The following is a 24,211-nucleotide window of genomic DNA, read 5'->3' as shown; positions in this document are numbered from 1 at the left end:
CGTTATAGTCGGCGAGAATTCTGACTGGAGTATATTGGGGGGAGGGGTGGGGGTTTCAGGAAGGAGGAGAGTGAGAAAAGGAGAGATTGTTATTTTTTGATATTTTGGCAGTCTCTTCGCACATATCCATGGGTCGTGGACCCATGGATATGTTAGAACACATTTAAAAAGTGCATTTAGCATAATATGTGACCTTTAAATGTTAATTCAAGCACGGTGTCACTGTAAAAAAAAAAGAAGATCTGTTCAACCTTCAAATGTCAAGCCATATGTTTAAGCCGTGAAAACACAGTATCTGCACCTACAGAACAGCTCTAACATTGCTTTCATATACTTTGACAGTTTTTTTATAGACAGATCATCATTACTTGCCAGTGTGCGCTAAGCAGGTGATGTGGCTCAGTGTTATATATAAACCAGAGGTTCTCATATTTTTTTGTTTACTTTACTACCTTCTGGGCCAAAAATTATTGATTAATTTCTCTCCAATTTCTTGAGTGTGGAGTTACTCTTTTTTTTGTTGATTGTTACTGAATAGAACCGATTGGTCTTGCATGGCCTGAGTCTGGTTTCAGACCTCAGGCTGCCTGCCCATGCACACAATTTGTTCACCGATTCTGACTGTACGTAGGTCTGATGCTGGCTGTTTCCCCACAGTTAGAACTTTGTAGGCAGGATTAACATCTTTCAACATAGCCATCCAGCTAGCTAATAATAGCAGACAATTGGCCAAATTGCAACAAGCATTGAAGAGATCAAAACAGCTGTATGGGTTGTAGTTTACAACAACCTTTAATATACAGTACATGCAGGTGACTGAGCTGCTAGCCTTTTTGTAGTGTTGCATACTAGCATCCGTACCTCTGCCCTCATCTATCACAGAGTCATTGTACGTAAAACACTTCCATCATTAAACACATCCCCTCCACTGTTACATCACTGTATGAACTGTGGTTAGTAGCTATGTAGGCCCGGGGTAAGGGTTTTATCTCACTGCAAGATAATTTATACAGCCAACTGACTCTACACTCCCGGCACTACATGGTACATGAATACATTGTCGCATGCCATGTATTTATTTATCAAAGCTTTTATTTATTGAAACTTTGTGCATGTCATTCTTTAGTTCCCGTTGTGACGCTTAAAACGTGCTTTAGGCAATGCTTTTTCAAAACTCCCTGAGTTACTGAAAGTTGCTTTGGTTAAAGGTATGCCATTTGAAGCCCGTCTGTTTTCCACACCGTTGCACATGGTGACCAGGAGCAGCAGCATCAGTGGGCAGAGCGAGACTCTGTGGACCATGGTAATGTGTGGGGGAATGTCAGTGCATCTGTCTGTGCCCTCTACATATCCTTCCCTCCAGTGTCATCCTTCTTTCTCTTCTCTATTTTTTTTTAAATTATTTTCTCTGTGCTGCTTTTGGAAGGTGTTGGAGCTGAACTTCACACCAAGATGAAATCACAGCCGTACTGCAGTCTCGAACCCTTGAACCACCCTTGACCTCTTTTCGCTTGTTTTTTGCTTGAGCGAGCACTATTTTACTTTTCCAACCACAAAAGTAGGGCTGGAGCAATTTGACAAAGCTGGGATATTTTATCTAATGAAATTGAAGATATCTTATTTTTGTGATTAAAAAAAAATTAAGGAAAAACTATTTATGGTTATTTATTGAATATTTCCAACTGAAATCAAAGCATTGCTTAAAATTTGAATTTCAATTACAGGGTCTGAATGGTGGTTTCGATACACTAACAATGAATTGCCCAATGCCCAGCCTGCATGAAAGGATGTTTTTCTATTAATATTCAGGAGCCTTAACTAAGTCACCTGATGAAGGCTAATGTTAATGAACTATGACTATTGTTAATGTATCGTTATTGCGATATCAACATTCAAAATACTCCCACCTCAACTGTCTACAATAGATGGTAGCCTATTCCATGTGCCGTACAGTCACGCTCGACAAGTCAATATATTTGGCTAATCAGATGTAGCTTACCAGAAAATGTTGTAATGGAGGACATGAAGATGTTTTTGTTACTAGAATTTAATTTGCCTTATAATTGTATAATATTTTAATGCTCAATACATGCTTTCTGCCTGTTGAACTTTGTCCCAGTAAACTAACAGCCCCAAAGTGTTTTGCTAAGACAAAAGTTGTTGTTTAGCCTTGAAGAAGAAACTGCCTAATAAGATTTTGGCACATACAGAGGTATGACGCATTCATGTGCACAGTGGTTGAGGAGAAATGACTCCCATATCTGTTATCAGACATTGTATGAAGAATAACACCAGCTGAGATGATTTTCTGGGAATATCTACATAATTAAAAACATTTCTGCTTTCGCCAGCAAAACAAGGGCTGGACATACCAAACTTAGTGTGTGTTTGCGCACACACCACCTTCTCTTGCATATAATCCCATGTACACTGTTCATTTCTTTGTATTCAACCATGTACCAACCAGATACATTGTTGATTCCCTTGCTGCTGTCCGCAAGTAAATTTCACCTGCTCTGAAGCCTGCCTTGACTCAAATTATTTTATTACAAACACTTGGTTTTTAATAATTCCTTTAACAGTTTTGCTTAAGGTTAAAATAGATAATGCATTTCCTTCCTAGTGGACACTCTATTCTGTATGTTTGCAGCAGTATTGTAAATCAGTTGTAGTGGATCCAGTGTGTCACTCTGATAAGACTTCCACAATCACTCTTGGAAAACTTGGACACAATAATCGGCCTCTAACAACACATCAGTGAGAGGCAGCACCTAGTACTCCCCAGTCTGAGGAGCAGCAACATGCAGCTTTTGACAGTACAAGCATAAATTCTCCATCTCTCTCTCCCTCTGTCACTCACACTAAAAAAACCTGAGTGTGTGTGTGTGTAACACTTGTTCCAAACTGACAGGCTTTAAGGCTCCCCGTTCAGGTTAGTCCTCTTGAAGACTCATTTGCCTGACAGCGTCTCCCCACCGTCTACGCTGCATCCCTCCACCATGGAGCCACTTAGTCACATTCACTGACAACCTGAGAAGATACAGGGGCTGAATTTAGCACCTTCCCGCTGATAATCCTGCTGAACCAGCGGCCGTAGACATTCATTAGAGAGGCGCGTGGACAGGAGAACAATGATTGGGTCAGGTGAGACAATCACTGTTACTCTTTTCTCACTGAAGCAGACAATTGTTTTAAGCATTGTTTGATTGTTAAATAGCAGTTACGAGCAAGCAGCTTAGTTAATAGCAGTAGTGAACAAAGTACCAATTACCGTATTTTCCAAGTATTGTCGCTAGTGGTGGGCCGATAACGGCGTTAACGTGCTGCGTTAACGCCAGACTCTTATCGGCGATAAAAAAAATATCGCCGTTAATCTCTTGTTCCTCTTATTTTAGCGCGGATATATACCTGGCCGAATTGCACTGTAGTGCACGAGTCAGAACGAGTCCGACTTCGCACCTGTGTAGCCTACCACATTAAACGTAACGTGCTGACATGGATGCAGCTAGGAAGCCGCCGGGTTTGCTTCAGGGAAAATGTATTTTTAAGAAGCTTCCCAATGGAAACCTCGACAAGACCAAGGTTGTTTGCACCTTGTGCAATGTGGAATTGGTTTACTGTAGGAGTTCTAACAGTCTGTGCTCTCGGAAGCGGCCGGGGCATGCGTGTGTGCAATGGGAGAGCTTTGTGTGGAGAGAAAAAAAAGAGGCAAGAGAAATCGCCAAAGCCAATGCATAGCCTCGACTCATTAAAGGTTGAAAATCACTGAATTACACAACATGTAGGCTAGCCTATGGCTTAAGGCTATGGAAATCATTATGGAAACAATATTTTTTTTTATCAGTGATAGCTCAGCTGATCTCGTTGCTATAGAGACCACGTCCGTCCGCTTTGTTTGACAACTGACAGAGCTGCCAAGTCTCACCCTTTTGGCCGTGAGACACACTCATATCAACCAGCTCACACTCTCACACGCTAGCCTACAACTCAAATTTCTCACGCGGAGAAGTTAATCCCCAAAATAACGATTGTTTTGCGGGACTTTTATTTTGACAGTCTTATATTGAAAAGCTAACGGACATGAGTTCCGTGACATCCTCTTTCTGCACGCGCGTTAACTTGATGCATTAGGTGTGCACCTGCACAGGAGATGAGCCCCTGGTCTGATGCGCCACCTGGCTTGAGAAACACGTTCTCAAAGACTTACTTTGAGTCATTATTTAGGAGCACACACATATTATGAATGAATTCAAATGAGCCATTTTAATCTAGATTAATCTAGATTAATTCCAAAATTAATCTAGATTAATCTAGATTAAAAAAATAATCTATGCCCACCTCTAATTGTCGCACATGCAGAGTTGCAATTGGCTTTAATATTCAAGAAGGAAGAATATATCCAAGAGGTTCATTTCCACTTATGGTGTTAATGTCATGTTAAAGATATTCACAAACTTACATTACATTACATTACAAACACTCATCATGTATGATTTGTTTTGTTTCATGAGTTTCACAATATCACCACAAGAAACCGTGCTGCACACAAACAAAGTGAGTAATAAGCAAGCGAGACAGTGCACAGATGGAATTGCATATGGAAAGGGGAAGAAAGGAGGGAAGAGGGCTATTAAACGTAATCAAGATGGATTTGCATGGAGTCAGCAGAGGTTACACAGTGAGGGGGGGAGGGGGGGGGTCTTCTCCACTGCACTGTCCTTGGCTGGCACTTCAATCCATGTAGGGACAGCTTCTTGTTTTCCTTGTCCCATCAATACAAACGTAATTGGCGAGAGGGGAAGCAGGTAGGGAAGAGGAAAAAGTATTTTTGGCAGGCACAATAGAGAGAGACCTGGTGGCACACTGAATTCCAACTATAACTAAAAGAAAAACTGCCACAAGGGCTGCGTGGCTGATTCTGTTGCACCGAGCTGCCATCCTGATTTCCCAGCGCCTAATGAAGAGGCAGAACGAGTGATGCTCACCAAAATCACACAGTGGCATCGTTGGCCCCACTGGTCCCACTTCACTCAAGCCCATCTCCTTTGTCCTCTTCAGAACTGACGGAAAGATCACTTTGACTTAAATCCTGGTTTTGAAGTGACAGTAATAGATTCTTTATATTTCCCTTGTTAAATATAGCCCTTTTTGTAATTAATATGGACTTAAGACTTCAAATGAACTCTACACTACACACGGTCCCAATTCTCCAAGCATGTTCAAACCAATGCCAAGTGTTATTGGCCTTTCCTTTTCTTCTCAGAATGGTCCAGATGTCCTGGTGTGCCACAGCAATATAACACATGTGACATTGAGGCTGTCACAGCTGTGATGTGTGACAACTCAATGACAGGACTCGTCAACATGATGGGAGACAGCTTCAGAGAGTCGAATGGCTCATTAACCTTGCTTCACCTTGACATTTGCCTTCCTGTGAAAAAAAACAATGCAATGTAGAAGGCATAGACACAAAACATAGCAATAGAAAGTAGACATAAAAATAAACAATGCAAATGATAAAATATAACAAACGAGCAAAAAGCATCAGCAGCAAAAGTATAAAAGAAAGTGTGCGCAGGCATCGGAGTAGATATTGTACATGCTCCAGTGATGGCAGCACATCGGTCTAGTCGGACTGAGGAAATGCCTGAAGAATGGCAAGAAGAGTGCCACAGCTTTTTGGAAGAAGCTGTTTTTCAGTGTGTGTGTGTGTGTGTGTGTGTGTGTGTGTGTGTGTGTACGTGCGATTGATCTGTAGAGCCTGCCTGTTGGCAGTAGCTCAAACAGATCCTGTTCAGGGTGTGTATTGTTACTTGTACTGTTCTTAGTTCTTGTGATAGCAGCTCAATGCCAAACATGTCCTGTGCTGTTGTCACAACACCCTGGAGGGCTTTTCTTCTTCACTTTGGTGCTGCTGCCGTACCAGGCTGTCTGGTCTCAATCTCCCTGTTGTCATTCTCAGGTTCTGAACCTCTTCCCTGTTTGTGTGGTCTGCTGATAATAGCCCAATGACTGTTGTATCATTTGCATTCTTACCAATACTGTTTGAGTTGTGGTTCGGCAACCATTTGTGAAGGGTGAGTCATAGCTCTTTCATAGGATGAAGGATGGTATGACATTGAAAGGCTTGTTGGTCAGAGAACCTCTCTGTATTGCTTTCTTGGAGGTCTGGGCTGTTGTACCCTCACAGCGATGCAATTATGAATACAGGTATATACAACCCATGTTTGTAGAGTATTCTGTAAACTAGTTGGGGATTCTACAGTACATCAGGGGGCTTGTTGCTCTGAAGTGTTATTGAGGGACACTACAAAACGAAAAACCTCCTGCAAGGAAAATAATGCAAACAAATTCTTATTTCCATCATAGTTGCTCATGGATATACCAATAAAAAAATATGTTATTGTCTGTGCTGTAGACCGGCTTGAAGAGACCGGATCAAAGTGGCCAATCAGGGCCTGTCTTTCTGTGTGCTGATTGTCTGGTCTGATAAGGCTGAGATGATTGTTACAGACTTGGCGCGCCGCTGCAGCAGTGATTTGCTGCTGAGAGCGAGAGCGTGGAGATGCATTGTTAGATCATCATCCAATGTTGGTTAAGTGGAAGCAAGGCCTATTCTTTGGAAATACAAGAAGTTTGTTCTTCTTCTGTTACTTGACTGCCGTGTTTGATAGTATAGTAGCCGTTTGAAAGGAAGAAACGTTGATGATGTACCATGTCTACTTGCTGTTTGTTCAAAGCTTTAAAAGCATCTTGCTTCCGGGCCCCAATTAATCTCCTGTTCTTTGCATTCTCTATGCACTGTTTGCACGTTTTTAATGCTTGAATACTTCCTGGCCAAATAACTACTGTGGCATCTTGAACACTCATTAATTCAGGAATAAAAAACTGAAAAAATGAAGGTCAGGATGCATATTTTCAACCTAAAAATGAAAGACATCTTATTGTTTCCTTAAAATCTAATGGCTTTGATGCACTTTGATGTTGGTCTAACATTCATTTAATGCCCATCCATTTGTCATTTTCCACTCCAGTGTTTTGGAAAGATGATTGTGAGATGGAAATGCATTTTTCTTTTTTGGTTACCTCCGTATGTTAAAATGATATGCTCTTGGTTAAGGTCAGGAAATGACGAGCTTAAAAGAAAAGAAAAGGTGTCGGTTAGGAAAAATACAAAAACAAACAGCAGTCTCCAGTTCCACATTTTGCTGCCTCCTACATGCAGCATGTGCCTCTATTGGGAAACATAAAAACAGCAGAGTGCCGAACTCAAGATTGCTTATCTTAACTTCTCCCTCCATTGCACTCAATGTAAATAACTGAACAGATTTGACCCCACTGACTCTCCCAGCTGAGTCTCGGCTTGTGTCATACTAATACACTTTGCTGCTGTACAAAATGCATTAATGAGAATGAATCCGGTTTGCATCCGTCCTGAGCAATCATCAAGAGGATGTGGCCTTAGTGTGTGACAGGAAGCAATTAAGTTGTGCGTGTTTGTATGTATAAGATTAACTTCAGCATCAACTGACTTCAGCATTGTGCACTCCAACCTCATTAAAGTGTCCAATAACTTCATTAATGTGTGCAGCAATCTCATTACAATCTGCCTTGACCTCATCACGGCACTGTGAAAACCGTGCTGTCTGACTTTATGATTTGAAATCACACGGATGAGCTGAACCACAAAAGGAACTCTGTTTGTCATTAAAGGCATTCTAAAGGTGGAGTCAGCGATTCTGGAGAATGCTTGTTGTCAAAATAACTTTTTGTCAAATTCAGGGAATTTCTCCTCACGATCCACTTCCTGTCTAGCCTGGTTCTACCAGACCATCGTACTTCATTTCATTTGTACAGAAGGTCTGGAATCGCTCAATTGACAAACGTTAACTCACTTGAAGGCGAGTGTCTGTTGAAGTTTAAAACTATTGGATCTGCCCAGTGCCACTCTGGATCTGCCAACCAACCATGTCATGCGACATGGATCTAGTGTACACAGCATTCATGAAAACTGGTATGTAATTAAACGGTATGCAAACAAAGGGTGCCCACAGTAGCAGCATGCCTGTTTATACAGCCTATAGGCTGTGCAGTTCTTCAGCCAAAGGTTTTCTGTTGTAGGGCAGTATTCATTTGCCAGTGTTTCATGATGAATCCTTGTATGAATCATTGTGTAAACTTAAAATGTCCTCTTGCTCAACGTCACTGTAGGGCAGGGGTTTTCAAAGTGTGAGAGAGTGAGCCCCCCCTCAGAGAACAAATTTCAGCGGTGCCCCCCCTCCCCCCCAATTTTTTTTTTTTACAAATTTAAACATGTTTTTGAAACATTCTAAACATTTTTGTGCGTTTTTAAACACATTTAATACATTTTAACATCTTAATCCAGTGTTTTAATCCTGCTTCCTTTAAGCATGGATAATACTGACTGAGTGTGCATCGGAGTGAGAAACATAGGCAGACAGACTTGCCCAAATTATTGACTAGTTAAATGTCATTCACACACCCAGTGTTTTTTCGCTAGTGCCTCCAATGTCCTGCTGGAGGAGAATAGTAGCCAGTGGAGAACCAGACCCTCCTAGGGGTGTCCGGGGGTATGCCCCCCCGGGAGATTTTTTTTCACCTTTTTAAAGTGAAATGCATGAATCTGGTGCACTTTGAGAGGACAATTAGGAGGCTAAATATGAGGAATTTTGTGTGAACAAATAATTTGGAGACACTGGGTCTGATGAATTAGAAGCTATTGAAGAAGGACACATGGATTTTCCATAAAAATATTAATTGAAAATAAACAAAATGTATGCAGGGTCCTCTGGGTTGGGCTTGGTGCTCTTTTTCTTTAACGAGACCTATTTATCTGTAATTTACTGAATGCATTTAAATGCAGTGAGGGGAACGAAGCAGAACAACTCGTGTCCAGCTATGCCGTGATCTTAGTATAAAAAAGAAAAACTAAAAAAAAAAAAAAAAAAAAAAATTTTTTTAGTTTTTCTTTTTTTTTACATATTCATCCGCGCCCCCCCTGACATAACCCCGCGCCCCCCAAGGGGGGCGCGCCCCACAGTTTGAAAACCGCTGCTGTAGGGCATCATAGAAGCAGTGGGTTGTGCTGCTTAAGTTATCTGAATTGGTGTATCAAACTGCACAGTTTATTTGTTCACGGATCACTTTTGTGTGTGTGTGTGTGTGTGTGTGTGTGTGTGTGTGTGTGTGTGTGTGTGTGTGTGTGTGTGTGTGTGTGTTTGTGTTTTGTGGGAGGGGTGAAGGCATGCTGCTGTGCTTTAAATTGCTTACATCGAAGACACCTGCTGAATGACGTGGGGGGAAACTGCTGGGCAGGGACGACCTCAAAGAAAGGCTGCCATCTGTTGACACTGATATAGTGTGTGTGTGTGTGTGTGTGTGTGTGTGTGTGTGTGTGTGTGTGTGTGTGTGTGTGTACAAACTCTTTTATCCATTCAACTATTCTTGTGTATTTCAGGTGGAGAGCCTGCCCAGGACAAATAGCCGAGGATCAGACTGAAGATGCTGTCCTCACTATTCACAGTGCTGCGGGCCTTCGCAGAGCTGTAAGAGCTAAACTTTCTTTATTGATGTTGTCTTTTTGAAGGATATAGATTAAATACCACCAGGGTATTACACTTAAATAATACAAATAGATAAATGGTTTTGAAAGAGCAACAAAATGTGTCAACTATTCACGTTTCACAAATGTTTATAATTTAACACAGTTCACATTTGCACACACATTGCTACATTTGCTAACATAGTTTTTTGCCGAGTTTAAATAATGCAATTGAATTGCAATTTATGAATCGTAGAAACATGAACATTTCCAGTTGAGTAACCCAAATACTTGGGAAATTCTAATGTAGCTTTTTCTGTATCACTTTATTTTACAACAAACTCTCCCACAGTTACTAAGGTTCAGATAACATTGCCTAAGCCCATAATGATACAACTGCAACCCTGGCATCACAAAAGTATTTTTCCTCCCCCCACCACATGGGGGCACACTTTGTTGCTTCAGACCATTAACAACTGTCACCAGTCTGGGGTTAATTGCCATAATACATCACAAAGACCAGGGCCTTCCTCCAAGGAGTCAGGTAAGGGAGAGACAGAGGGAGAAAAATGAAAAGGCAAACACTTGAGCATGCACTGGGACTGCAGAGGCAGCAAGCACTAATGGATGCCAGGCTGCTGAAAGCGCAAAGACACCTCATCATCTGCAACAGCACCGATGTCTCAGCAGCACCAACTGCATAACAGGTGCCACAACCCCGTAGTCGGACAGAGAAGCAAATAGGAAGGACAGATGGTGAAGAGAGTGGGAGAAGGGATTGAAGGAATGTTTTCTTGTTGGTGACTTCACATGGGCAGTAGCTGCGGTTCAAATAATGTGCTGTAAGTAATGGGGAAATGGCAATTTTTCTTTCAGATTATGTGTTATTTATGTGGGTCAGCAGTCAGAGAGGAATGGCCAGAACAACACAACAATGCATTCAAGCAATAGTAGTATTGTAACAGCTTTCACCTGGATGCCATAGCTATCGTTAAGAGTTCAATATATCCATTCATATGGCAAGACATAAAATCCCTGAATTGCTCCTACTGTAACATGATGAGATACATGAAATTCATTTGAGGTGCAAAATGGTGAAGGGCATTGGAAACACCTGCTTCAGATGCTCTGAGATCATTTTGGCTAAATCGTCAGGGACAGACTGAAGTAGGGCAGAAGATAATTGTAGGTCAAAATGTACTTTGGGAAGAGAACAATTCTCGTGTGTGTGTGTGTGTGTGTGTGTGTGTGTGTGTGTGTGTGTGTGTGTGTGTGTGTGTGTGTGTGTGTGTGTGTGTGTGTGTGTGTGTGTGTGTGTGTGTGTGTGTGTGTGGAGACAGATGCTTGAATGGGGTTCATTTTTCATCAGTGGTCTTCATGTGTGTGGGCAAGTGCAGCCAAGGCTTAAACACAGTATTATGTCTGAAATCTCGTTGTCAACAGTAACTAATGAAAATCCTTCTTCATATATCATGGAGCAGCAAATTAAACTTGATGATTTTAAATTTTTGACTGTTCTAACTCCATCATAAAAGTTTTACTTTTTAATTACAGTTTTATAGGTTACTGCCCTGAACAGTTCCAGGTTTTATTTTTCAGGATATGGCAAGTTAATATGATCTGCTGCAAAGTACTGGAAGAGGTTGGATTAAACTTCCTTTCATCATCTTCCTTTTTGTTGCCTGGTTTCAGATTTTTAAAACACATACCACATGTCATATTTCTTTAGCAATTCATATTTATGATGTCAACATGAATAAATAAAGTTGAAAGGAATGGAAATTTCTGTTTGTCAAGCCATCACATATACGTCCATAAAGGCACCCCCAGCATATTTTTACATATCATGTCTTCTGTTTTACAAACCTGACTGCAGTGACTGTGTGATGGGCTCTGAGCACTGCCAAACATTGGTGACCTACATTCAATAATGTGCCTGAATCTATCCTGTGTAGACACAGACCCAGGACTGAACTGCTGCTGCTGCTGCTCTGCTGATGTGCTCTTCACGCTCTGTGGACACAGTTTAGAGTAGGGTGAGTCTTCAGCTGAGGCTGCAGGCACCCTGCTGCCCTCAGCTAAATGCTGTCAGCGAGCTAACATGCCTATTTAAAACTTGTATTTAGCATGTATAATGTTTGCCTTTTAAATGCACTGTGTGAACATGCTAACATTTGCTAATTAGCAGTAATTACAAAGTAGAGTTGAGGCTGAAGGGAATAATGAATGTCACGGCAATCCATCCATCGGTTGTTGTATTCCAGTTTGGACCCAATTAATTAATTGCTTATGACTCAGGTACCCATCCCCCAGCCTTCACTACAGTGGCCCAGTCTTAAAACATTGAAACCATTATTTTGCATTTGCTGACTTATTGCACATTGACCTTTGCCTATCATAGCCTGTTAAAGTCTAACCAGTGGAGCCCTCAAGTGTCTGTTAGAAAAACACATATATGAGCGGTATCTTGTGCAATACCAGCTGGACTGGAGGCAAGACTCATGTTGTACATGCGTCTTGAAATTATACCACATGGCACACATTATTTCATTCATTGCAATCCACAGTCCAGCTCCACGCTGAGCAGAAGGCAATATCAACAGTGATCCCCTATTGCATGGCATTGCATGTTTTTAGGAGCTGTCAAAATAGTTTGGGGAAGTGGCTACTGGTCTGAAAGGCAGTGTTCTCGCTGTGCTTGGTTGGGAACCTCAAAACTGTCTAAAAATCAAGAGCTCTTCAGGGCTACAGGGCTGAAGCTGCTGTGTGGTGTGCAGGTGTCTGGAGATGTAAGCATGCAATCACTGCTCAGGGGGCTATGTCTGAAGTAGACTAATCAGAGGGAAGATGAGGCATCTACCAGCAGGTGTAAATTAGCAATTATTTTGTCACTGTCTTTTTCCCCTCTCTTCTTCAGCCACTCTCTGTTTTCTCTCTTTGCACCAATGAGTTCACTATCAAGCAGAACAATGCTAATGTGCCCCCAACCATGCTGCCATTGCAGGGCTCTGTGTCCAAGGCTCCTAGCTCGAATTACAGTTTTTTTCGATTGCTAAACCACAGTGGGCACAACTGGAGCGACAAGTGCAAAACTCTAACAACAGTATGCAGAGCAGCGGTTCATTCGGGACAAACTCTAGCTCGTTTTTCATTGATAAAACACAATTTTCAAAACTCTACACACCTATCTCATGGCTTAACCACAACCTGCACAACACTGTGGATTTCCAGCACTTTTTTTCAAACGCTAACACACTACTGCCACAACTGTAAACCACACATTCAAAACAGAATGAATGCCTAGTGCATTTCAAACACTGCAAATTGCAATTTCAACTGAAACACTAAGAAGGTGTCTTGTTTTAGACTTGTTAGTGAACATATAGGGCCGGTTTCGCAGACATGGATTAAGCCTAGTTTTGGACTAAATTGTACTTTCAATGGACAATCTCCATTCAAAATTCCATTTAGTCCAGGACTAGTCTTAATCCATGTATGTGAAACTGGCCCATTCAGTATAAAGGGAAAACTCAAAAATATAATTTTTTTTGTAAATGGACCAATGAAGACAGGTTGTTGGAGGGAGAAGAGTGGCAGTGAGAGTGTGGATGTGTGGAGGAAGACATATAGCTGTAATGTCTGATGAAATACAGTAAGGGCTACACTGATAGACCCTGTTGTGAATCATGGTCTCTCATTGAGAGAGGCAGGGTTGAGAGTGCAACCCAATCTGCAAAAATCTAAAGTTGCATCTGTAATACGAATTTTCCAGCAAACAAACAGCTTAGAGTTGCATCCTTACAGTAAATGACAACATTACAGGATAGATTTCTGTATTACAATTTTAGAATATTTACACAGATAAATACTACATTTGGAAATGTTTTCAATAAAATATACAAAATTTGTATCTATTGAAGCAAACTTCTGATTTTCATTTAAACTTGTATGTTATAAAATAAACAATTTCATGTGAAATAATTTCACCCTTTCATCCAAGAAAATATTACGTAATTTGTGTGAAATAACTCAAATTATTCAAACTGTAAAGATTAAAAGTTTGTAATTTATGTATTGGGGTTTGATGCTAGTGTTTGTACTCTGAGCAGGTTCTGAGTGACAGTGTGTGTTATCTCAATGAGGACAATTCATAGTGTTTGCTGCACTGAGCCTATGTTGCAGGTGAAGTGAACTGTTCAGCTCCAGTGACTGTTGGTAGTGCAGACTGTAGTTAGAGTTTTGCACATTGAGCTACAGTTGTGCCCACTGTGGGTTAGCAATCGAAACAAACTGTAAATAAAACAGATCTAATTTATGCAAACAGGGTTAAGTTCTAGGTATTTAGACTTGTAGCATGGGTGAAAGTGTCGAAACAAAATAATCAGTGCAAGAGAGCTGTACGTTTTGTATTGCTCTGTAGGTGGTGGGAATGTTTTCTTTTAGATCTTTGTTTTACAGACTTTCCTTCTTCACTCATTATAACCGTATACTATACTGCAATGTGTTTACTACTGCAAAGGACAAAAAAGCATTGATTTTCAGCAGAGGGACAACAAGGGCGACTTTGACTTTTCAAGCCGATGGTGGGAGGCGAGAGAGGCTCAGTTATAAGTGCTGTGCCAACCTCACACCTCTCAGTTTGTCACCACGGTCAAGCAAACTGTTTGGATACTAGAGGCAGCTGATCAGACGCACTGAGTGGGATTTTTTTGGCTGCTAAAAGCCTTGAAACAGTGTCAAGGAAAGGCTGTTGTGGGCACATTTTGCAATCCTCTTCCACCTTTGAACTGCCAGTTTGGACACCTGTTTGATTGAAGCAATAGCCACCCAGGGTGAGATTGTAAAGCCAAGTGGCTGGAGTTCAACATCTGATCTGCTGGGAGAGGACCAGGATTGACACAGGAAGTGCATAAAATCAGGTCTATACTTAAGAATATTTATGGTTATGGTGATGAGAGGAAGAATGTTCACAAAGTGGCATCAATAAGCAGAGACACAAAGCAAAAAGAGCACACCCCATACATACTATAAGCTTGACCCTTTTTAAGGGCAAGGGATATTATAAATTTTTTTAACTGCAGAAAACGAATACGGTTAACAACCAGAAGTCATTATTATTTTTCCTATGTTTTTATACTTCAGAGAGATATAATTTTTTTTGTAACAATGAGCCAAAATGTTAATCTTACTGTATCAAATCACAATACTGTGTGTAGCCTACTGTACTGAGAGTGAAATCACCCTAAGTGATCTATAGTATTTGGATAGTTTTAATGATACAGTATCATGGTCTGTTGAGCAGCAGGGCAGGCTGGGCTTGCAACATTAAAAAGACAGAATTATGAGTGGCAGGACTGAATGTCATTAGAGGCAAAGAGAGACTAAACTTCGACTGTAGATGCTTATGAAAGCATTTGGGGTGTTTTATTTGGGGATGATCAGAACAAAAACCTCAGTTTAATTCTTCTGTTTTCTTGACAATGTTTTTGATAGTGTTTTAAGTTCATTAAATGATTGCAGCACTAATCTCAAACACTTTTTATATGTTTGTATTTCATCTGTTGCCTTTATTAGCTCCCCATCTCACATTCCATGCCCTTTCCTCCTAGTCACAACATGTCACTATTACACTTCACCGTCTCTGTTTATAGGTTTGACTGTTTCAAAACCTGTCTGGACTGTCATTGATTGGAGATTTTTCAAGTCTCTGTGGTACAGTTTTTATCCGCACATTAGGCAATGCAGGTTTAACATAAGGGCAGCAAGGAGGAGCATATGCACTTATACGCACAAATACTGACATACTTCTCATACTGCATACTCTGTATTCTCATAAGCAATGCAAAACAGATATGCGGACACACTGCATAAACATAGATATAGGGACCCGCAAACAACAACACCCCAACAGAATGCTTCAGCAGATGCTGTGTGGTTGTAGGGATCAGATGGACACTGTTGTATCTGTACCAAAGGCGACAGCGTTGTGGTTGTAGACAGTAGGACGCCTGAGTAAATCTGGCTTGAGCCATCTGTCCAGGCATCTCCCTACACACAGGCTGGCACTGGGACCATTCTGCACACTGCTACAAAGGCAGTTTGATACTTAACGTTTAGAGCTCACTGAAAATACATAGTCAACAAAGACTGGGAATTGTTTCAAGGATTTAATCAAACAAACAGTTGGAGTTAGCTGAGAGGAGAGACACCACGGAACATACTGATTGAGGAGGTTGTGTTAAGTTTTTGTACAAATTAGGTTGGTGAGTTTTATAAATGTCTTGTTGTGCTAAGCTAACCTAACCTACTCTTTCTGAGTGTAGTCTCATACTTTGAATGCAGACATGCAATTGGTCTCCGCTTTCCTATCTAACTCTGGGCAAGAAGGCCAATCTATTATTTCCTAAATATGACAAACTATTCCTTTAAGAGTGCTTTATGGCGCTTTATGAGCTGTCATATGTGGAACACATGTATGCAGGATCAGCAGCATTAACATCAAATATTTGCAAGTGTGGCTGATTTCAGAGCGTGTTAGCCTTATGTGCATTTATGGAGACATGTTTACTTGTCATCGTATGAAAAGCCCAGTTGTCACTAATAACATTGACGATTGCTCTGTTCTATTCACTTGGCATTGTAAGACATGACAGGGAGCCAACAACAACAATACAAAGACCTCGAAACTAATGCAGCTAAATGGATCGCATGAGGCCTTGGATGATGATTAAGAGATGAAAACCTGTTGTGAATGAGAGAATTAGAATCATAGTTCCCATTTGTCCTTATAATAAGAGCTTCAAAAATTGTCATGAAAAAAGTGACAAGGGAGGAATGAAAAAGGAGCAGTACAGGCCGTGAGCCAATGTAATTAAACTACAGCTCAGTAAGTGCCAGTTCGGCGCACCAGTTGACTGGGACAAACTGCTACTATAGCGTACAGTCCGCAGGCTCTGCCACAGTGGTCTCATTCATGACCTTTTAAAATGATTGCTGATTAGGAGCACTCAGTCGCCTGCAGCCAGGAGTACAAGGATGCAGCGAGAGAGCAGAGGAGAGGTGGAGGAGGAGGAGGAGGGCCGTCATCCTATCTAAACAGCAGTGTTTGGAAAGTGAATATTTTCAATCAGTGTTTGCAGTAGTTCCACTGAGCTGAACACACACTCTGCTAGATAGAAAACCATCCATCACTCTGTTAAAGTGTTTCTTCAGCAAACACTGACGCATTTGAACGTCAGGGGTTTTTCACTGCTTTGCGAGAAAACAATGACCTCTCTGAATTTTCAAGGATTGGAAAAAGGCTCACAGATGAAAACAGATGAGGGATGGGTTATGACTTGCATTATAGGGCTATAGGTTTACATTATTAAGTCAGTCTGCCTCTGTATTTTTGAATTTAAAATACTTTTTTCATCAAAATTCCAATCTTTTTCCTACAAGTACATTCATATCAACTGTTATTGTACTGTTACAATATTATTTGTATCTCAGGAAATATAATTGCTGCATGCACAGTGGTCACTGGCACTGTAAAGAGCGTGGTAAAACTTAGAATGTCCAATTATCCCCAAACATAACCATTAAAATTTGTTTTTTTAGTAGCCACGTGCAGAAATTGTTCAGGATAACAAACATTGTCACAGGAGTAAATGTTTTGCTGCTTCTTTCGGTATAAACATGTTGCCACACAGATATGGTCTTTTAATAGATAACCATTGGTAAATCAAACTTAATTACTGTATATTCCAAAAACATGTGCTCCTGTAAAATAGCAGTATATATAAATGTAATACTGGGAGACAAGGATGAGTAATGTCAAGCTGGAGAAACAGTGTGTGAAGGTTTCTTAGTGTGGTGCTTTTTTGTTTGTTATGATCTACTGATCCAGGAACTCTAAATGGAGGTCATTGAAAATAGTATTACGTAGGGGTCACAGCTGTACATTCTGGCCCAGTAAAAACAGCTCAACATTGTCCTTTATCACCTTTTGTATTCTATGGAGTCTGTCAAGCTTTAGTACACCTGAATTATTCAGTTGTTCACTCCCTTCCAAAAAAGGCGCTGCTCTACAAAGGTGTTAATGTGATCTATTTAGCTTCTACTTATATAATTGAACACGTGTGATTCTTTTTAAAGGTCACATATTATGCTATTATGTGTTCTAACATATCCATGGGTCCACGGTGTGCCTAGAGACTGCCAAAATATAAAATAAATAACAATCTCTCCTTTTCTCACTCTCCCCCTTTCTGAAACCCCCACCCCTCCCACCCCCCCAATATACTCCAGTCAGAATTCTCCTCGTTTCTGACCTCAAAAACTGGAAAGCCAGAAGCTTCCACTGTGCAGCCCACACCCCTATTTCTTATTGGTCCACGGCCCTGACAGACAGAGGGCGAGGCGTATCTGGCTTCGCTTCCGGACAGGGGGCGGGGGAAGCTCAAAGATTGTATATTTACGAGGGGAGCTGCAGCTCTTTTAAAAAAATAGGCCATTGTGAGATTAGCTGAACATCAGCATAGTACAATAAATTATCTGAAAGTTTTTTCCAGCAAACAATTAAAGAAAAACGTATTAGGGACCACTAAGACCATATAATATGGTGTATAATAGAACCGAAAAATTTATAATATGGGAGCTTTAAAATATATCAAGATCATTCAGACCAAAAGGCTACATGAAATACTGTATGTCTGACACGAAAAACAGCAGAAAGAAATGAACTATTATTCTGGGTTCTTAGTATTTTTGCTCCCATTGACAAATCTGGGTTAAAAGATGGACATTTAAAAAAAAAAATTAATCCCGGTTATTTCCTCCACCTATCACTTATCACTGTAGTCATACACACACAAGACTTGACACAGCATGGGGCATCATGTGTCTTTAAAATAGCTGACCACTGATACTGTCATTATGTTGTGTGAACCTTGATGGATGACTGCTCCCTTTCAGCCTTCCCCCTATTATAATAAACAAGAAAGAGGTCTCCAAGGTTTACCCCCTGTCCCACTTACGTCTGTGGCTAACAATGAAGAATAGTCTGTATACATAGTGAATATGTAGTGAAACCTACATGAAGCACATTACCATGCCGTCTCAGACAGTCAGCACTCTGAAAAGTAAAAAAAAAAAAATTAAAGAACAGAAGGCAGCCAAAACAAAGGGAGCTCAGAGTGTGTGTGATGAAGCAGGACAGAAAGATGGAATGAGTCAGCAGCAGTATAGCTTTGGCTCTCTCTCTCTCTCTCTCTCTCTCTCTCTCTCTCTCTCTCTCTCTCTCTCTCTCTCTTAAGGACAGATGTTTTCCTTCTGATTAATATCTCCACTCTAAGTTTATTCATCTGCGTTATCCCTCTCCTCACCAAGTGATTTCATGCCTCCTGAGCAGCCAGTGAGAGCCCCCCCCCCCTCCCTTCTTACCGCGGACGCGATGTCCGGCCTGTCACACAGCTTTTTGATAAATGATACTGATAAACCAGGATTGTTGGGACTGGTCGCGTAAGGCAGGGAGCTAAATTTAACTCTGCCAAAGAGCATCATTGATCACACATGTTTATGGCTGCCTGCCCCCCCCCCCCCCCCCCCTTATACTCCGCGCCATTCATAGCTTTTCCCATTTCTTCATACATTTCTAAACTATGGAAATATTTACTACCATTAATGCCTCTTTCAGACCAGTCATAATTCACTCATAGCCGGTTGTCGGCACATTGTTCTCTACGGACGACGGCAGAAGCAAAGCAGTCATTACAGCTGCCCTCGCCCATTCACTGTGGTCTTAAGTGATCACATATTTGAGAGGCGGCGATTAATTATGCATCACTCTTTCCATCGATGGACTGAAGTTGGAGTACTGTGTCCCTTAGTACTGTGTTCTCAGAACACGGTAAATTGATTGGGCTTTAGAAATAGGGTTGGGGTCAACGATATTGATCCAACGGAGGTCATTGCCTAACCTGAGAAACGGTTGGTCCAGTTTCTTGCCATGTGACTGTCTGCGTACTTACTTAACGTCTATGTGTTTGTGGAAAAAGTAGACGGACCAATCAGAGGTTAATCTCCAGCCATTGTCCTATGAGACTGGACCGTAAAATCCCTCGTACATGAATGGATTACCTCGCATCTGATAATTGTCTTGTGTAAATCCAGACCCAGTTCCCGCTCTCACCTTCACCCTGACCCGACTTCACCTACAAATCCTTTGTTTTGTGCCTTCTGATGCGTCATTTAATTCCCTCACCCTCCCTCCCCAGTTTGTTTTCTACCTTATCGACCTCTTGTTTTCATTAGAGTAATGTTTTTTTTGTTTTTTTAAAGTTCACCCTGATTACCCTAGTCTCCAACGTCGCTGAGAGGTTGTGTTTTCGCTTGTCTCTTTCCCAGCAAGCTGCGTTCATGGAACTTTTACTAATAGCTTAATAAGTGATCTTTTTTTTAACCAACTAACAGATTTTTGCCAGATTTTTTTAATTAAAATTTTCATGTAGAATAGTCAACTTTTTAGATATCTGAGTCAGCAACTTGCCAGCATTGCATTCTGTCGCTGTTTCTGCTGAATGCTTTCTAGGGAAACTGAACTACAATTCAACATCAGTGCCAAGGGCATCGGCATCAATCAAAGGCACATTTTTAGCAACGGTACTTGAGAGTGATTTTACACAGAGACAGTGAGAGGAATGGAGAGACATTAAAAAAAGATATCCAGCCTTAAAAACACATCGGGTCTATAAATCTGACAAAGTTAAGACATAAACAAGACGGAGAGGCTGCAGCCGTGCTAGCAGCTCTGTGAGGCTGCACTTGGAAACAGCAGTGCCTTGAGAGGTTTAACACTAGACTTGACATATTTACATTGTACACAGTGATAGTTTGAATGTTTATGTTTTGCAAATGGAACGCAAACATGCATGCTATTTTTTGGCAATTTGCACCAAACACAATGTGAGAAGTGAGAATATCATCACTCCCATTATTTCTCAAGCCACCGTTATAGTATGGCTAATTTAAAACAATGTATACTGCAATATCACATTACAGGGACTCACAAAAATGGGCAGACTTTTACACAGGGAATATTCGGTAGAAAATGTAATATTTTAATATATGCAAAACACTGAAAAAAACCTGAAAAAAAAATATATTCTGTATCATCTTACAAAGAGTATTTCTTAACATCTGAGACCATCTGTAAGACAGAGCGTCTTGATGAATGGATCACTGGGAATGCGTTCTCCCGTACCGTTAGCTCAGAGGCATCCAGTACTTCACAGTAATTATCTCCATCGCGGCCATATTTCCCTCACATTTAGAGGGTGATGTTCTCTATTAATGAGACAGACACTGCCATCTTTTACTGTGCTTATTAAATACTAACGCAGAAGGTATTGTTAACCTTTCTAAGAGACCCTTTGTATCTCAAAATTTCTTAGTGCTGTTATGGTTCATGGTGCTTCTTAATTATTGCGTGGCCATGACCTTCATTGAGCCGCCTTGCCAGTATGTAGCAATAATTGAATTGTGGAGTCAAAGCACCTGGTATTCCATTTGTTCTTCATGTTAATTGTAATTGTATCTTGATGTTGGCAGTGTTTCCTGTTCTGTTTGTATCCAGTGGCTGCCGTCACACGTTCCCTACAGCAAAGTCAGACCATTAATGACCCAACAGGTTTGCCATCTCAATGACTGCCTCATGAAACATTTTAATTATATTAGATTTTACTCCTTTTCACTGCCAAAGTTGGAAAGGTGTTGAATCAGTTCCACCACAACTTTTTGGCTGTACAATTATTTCCGTTACTGTTGCAAAGGGTTTAAAAAAGCAGTGCAATGTAGAACAATGTATTCCTTTAAAAGCCACTACGAGTAACATGGGACGTTGGCGTCCCCTTTGGACAAAAGCGGTAGTATTTTTACGACGTCCGCTGTCGCAAAGCTGTTTTCTAGCTCGTGCCAGGCGTGCGAGTGTGAACTGAGAAGGGTGCAATATAGTGCATGTCCGTGTGTTGAAAGTGTGAGGACTCTTTTCGGCTCCGTAAGAGTGGTTTTGACACTGCATCAACTAATGCCAGTCAGTGCTACACACAGTTGATGCAGCAGCGTCACCTAACTGGTCTCGTTTGCTGTTAAAGGTAATTTATGATTATCAGAGGAAACATGAGGCTGTTTAAAAGATATTTAAATGTTACTCGTAGCCGCTTTAATATGATCAACTGAAGAATGAACATTATTTACAAGTTTTTATTGTTTTCTATTTAAAGAGAACCTCAATCTTTTATTAGCCCCCAATCACATGATGGGCAATAAGTATTTATGAAGAAATTGTCATTCAATTCATATGTCTAACACAGGGGTTCTCAAACTTTTGATAGCTGAGGGCCAATTTAGGAACCCAACATTGGACCGAGGGCCGCCGAAGGAAAAAAAATTATAAAACTGAAATAATTTCAATGGCCAGCGTCTTTGCGTCTTTACAGTTTACATGTATTGGTCAGCATCCAATACTGTGTAATTAACACATTTAAAGTAATAAATGAAGGGCTAGGTCTCATTTCAACATTGGGGAACACACATTAAAAGCGGGGGTCTGGGGGTTGCCCCCCAGAAAAATTTGAGGTTCGAACACTTCATTTTGTGCATTTTGGTTAATTTTTATGCAGTAATTTGTGTCTTCTGTATTTATTTATGGTGGAAATGTTAAGGAAAAGACAACTCGCTCCCATTGACACACATCTAATGGAATATAAATCAAGGCACTGAGGCATTCTGTATTGCATTCAAATATTTATTCTACTTTATTGTTCAAAACTTTCTACACATTGAAAACGTATCACCTTTTGGAGTGTTTTTTTGTAGGACTCACTACTCATGATGCAGCAGCAGTGTTAACTATTATGACACTATACATTGGAAATAAACAGGGTGGGCTATCAGCAGTCAACTAGGCAGATAGTTCCATGGCTATCAGCAGCTAGCTAACGTTAGTTTGTTAGCTAAACTTTAGGCAAAAGAGTTAAAAACCAGATAATGTTAGCATCCATCCTTAGACACTTGACCTAATCTAATTCACCTTGAATGTGAGAAAGTGCATCGTATTGGGCTTGACAAGCTCACTATCTAACAACTTACATTGGGACCACTACACTGCCTGCTGCACTGCGGGAGGCTGACCAGCCGTCTGCAACGAGAGGCAGAGGCCAGCCGAACTTCGCAAGTTTAATAAGTGGGGAATGAATACAAACAATTAGGAGGGATATTTAAGTGTTTCGACCCCTGTACTGTTTTTACTGTTACGGGGGACGCATCCCCTCCGTGCGTTTCAATAAAAAAAAAATATATATATATTTTTTTTTAATAATTCATAATTCAATGCGGGCCGCGGACCGCCAGATATGCTTCGGCCCGCGGGCCGCACTTTGAGAACCACTGGTCTAACACTAGTGTATGTGGCTGATCATCCTAGCTTGCATCTGAATTTCTCCCCACAAGATTAAAGGGTCTGAAAAAGGAGAACAAAAAAGCTGTTTCTCTGCTTTGTTGGTGAGATTAGGCTGGACAGACGCTAATCAACTGCCAAGTGATGGATGGAGAGACTGACAGAGAGATTTAAAGCACATTTAGATAAAAAGGAAGGAATAGATGGTGCAGGGACTACCACAGGGAAAGGAAAAGGGGGAGAGATACACGGATAAGGAGGGATTATAGAGAGACTTCAAACAAATCAATTATACCTGCTGCTCAGGTTTTCAATGGGCTTTGCAGCTTGGTGATCCGACAGTGAAGAGTGGACTCAAATGGAATGGAATAGCCCTATACTCAATACAAAACCACAGGGAGACATTGTGCCATCTTTTCCAGCTCCTGCGCATCCCATCGCAGTAAGATAGTGTCTCCATTAACACTCAAGTCAAGGTCACTCCAAGGATTTGTGTCCATGTACATGTGATAATCTCATCAGCATTTAAATACAATTTATTACATTATTACCCAGCAGGCTTGTCACTGACTTGGCTTGGACACTGCCACTGGCTGCGTCTGGCCCCAAACCTGCCGGCATTCTCCCAGCAGCAGACCGGAACCACAATCTGTCACCACTCCCTAACACCTACTGTTGTAGAGGGTTAGGCTCTGTGCTGTGGCTGCCACCACCTCTTCTGCCATCCTGCATCCTCTACCTTTTGCCTCAGTTCAACATTAGCGTTGTGAAATGATAAAAGAAAATAAAGACAGCTCATAGCAGAAGTGCAAAGGGTGAGGGCTGCTTCTGCGACAATAATTTAATCAATTAACAAAAAAGAGGAAGGGAAAGAGTTAGGACTAGAACACAGAAAGGCTTTCAATGGTAAAAGTAGCCTGACAGCAAAGGAGAGATATATGTTAACATGAAATATTTGAAAAAGATTATTCAGTCAACAACATTCTGCTTTATTGTGTCTACATCGGAGGTATTTCTAACACAGAGGTTTCAAAGAAGCAATACTGTGTGGTTGCAGCAATATGCCGGTTCTCAGCTCTGAACATTTTATGATTGTACTGTCTGGCCTAAATTGGCTATCAAGAGTGCTTACAGGTTTGGTTGAGGCAACACAAATAGGGTTTAAAGCAGAACTACAACAATGTTACACTTTAAAGTCTGTTTACCTTTGTGGG

General features: G+C 40.9%; 1 protein-coding gene across 1 annotated transcript in view; it reads left to right on the top strand.

The window, feature by feature from the left end:
* Window positions 1-9,522: 9,522 nt before the first annotated feature.
* sphkap (SPHK1 interactor, AKAP domain containing) overlaps window positions 9,523-24,211 on the top strand; it is a gene marked incomplete at both ends in the record, with an annotated part of 50,691 nt that continues 36,002 nt past the window's right edge. The window contains one exon of the mRNA XM_080024850.1: window positions 9,523-9,566. Within this exon, the coding sequence (XP_079880976.1) occupies window positions 9,523-9,566 (44 nt within the window). The remainder of the gene's footprint in view (window positions 9,567-24,211) is intronic.

This window comes from Ammodytes marinus (genome assembly GCF_949987685.1).
Source record: "Ammodytes marinus genome assembly, chromosome: 3".
In the NCBI taxonomy this organism is placed as follows: domain Eukaryota; kingdom Metazoa; phylum Chordata; class Actinopteri; order Uranoscopiformes; family Ammodytidae; genus Ammodytes; species Ammodytes marinus.
This window is presented reverse-complemented; position numbering and strand designations above follow the sequence as displayed.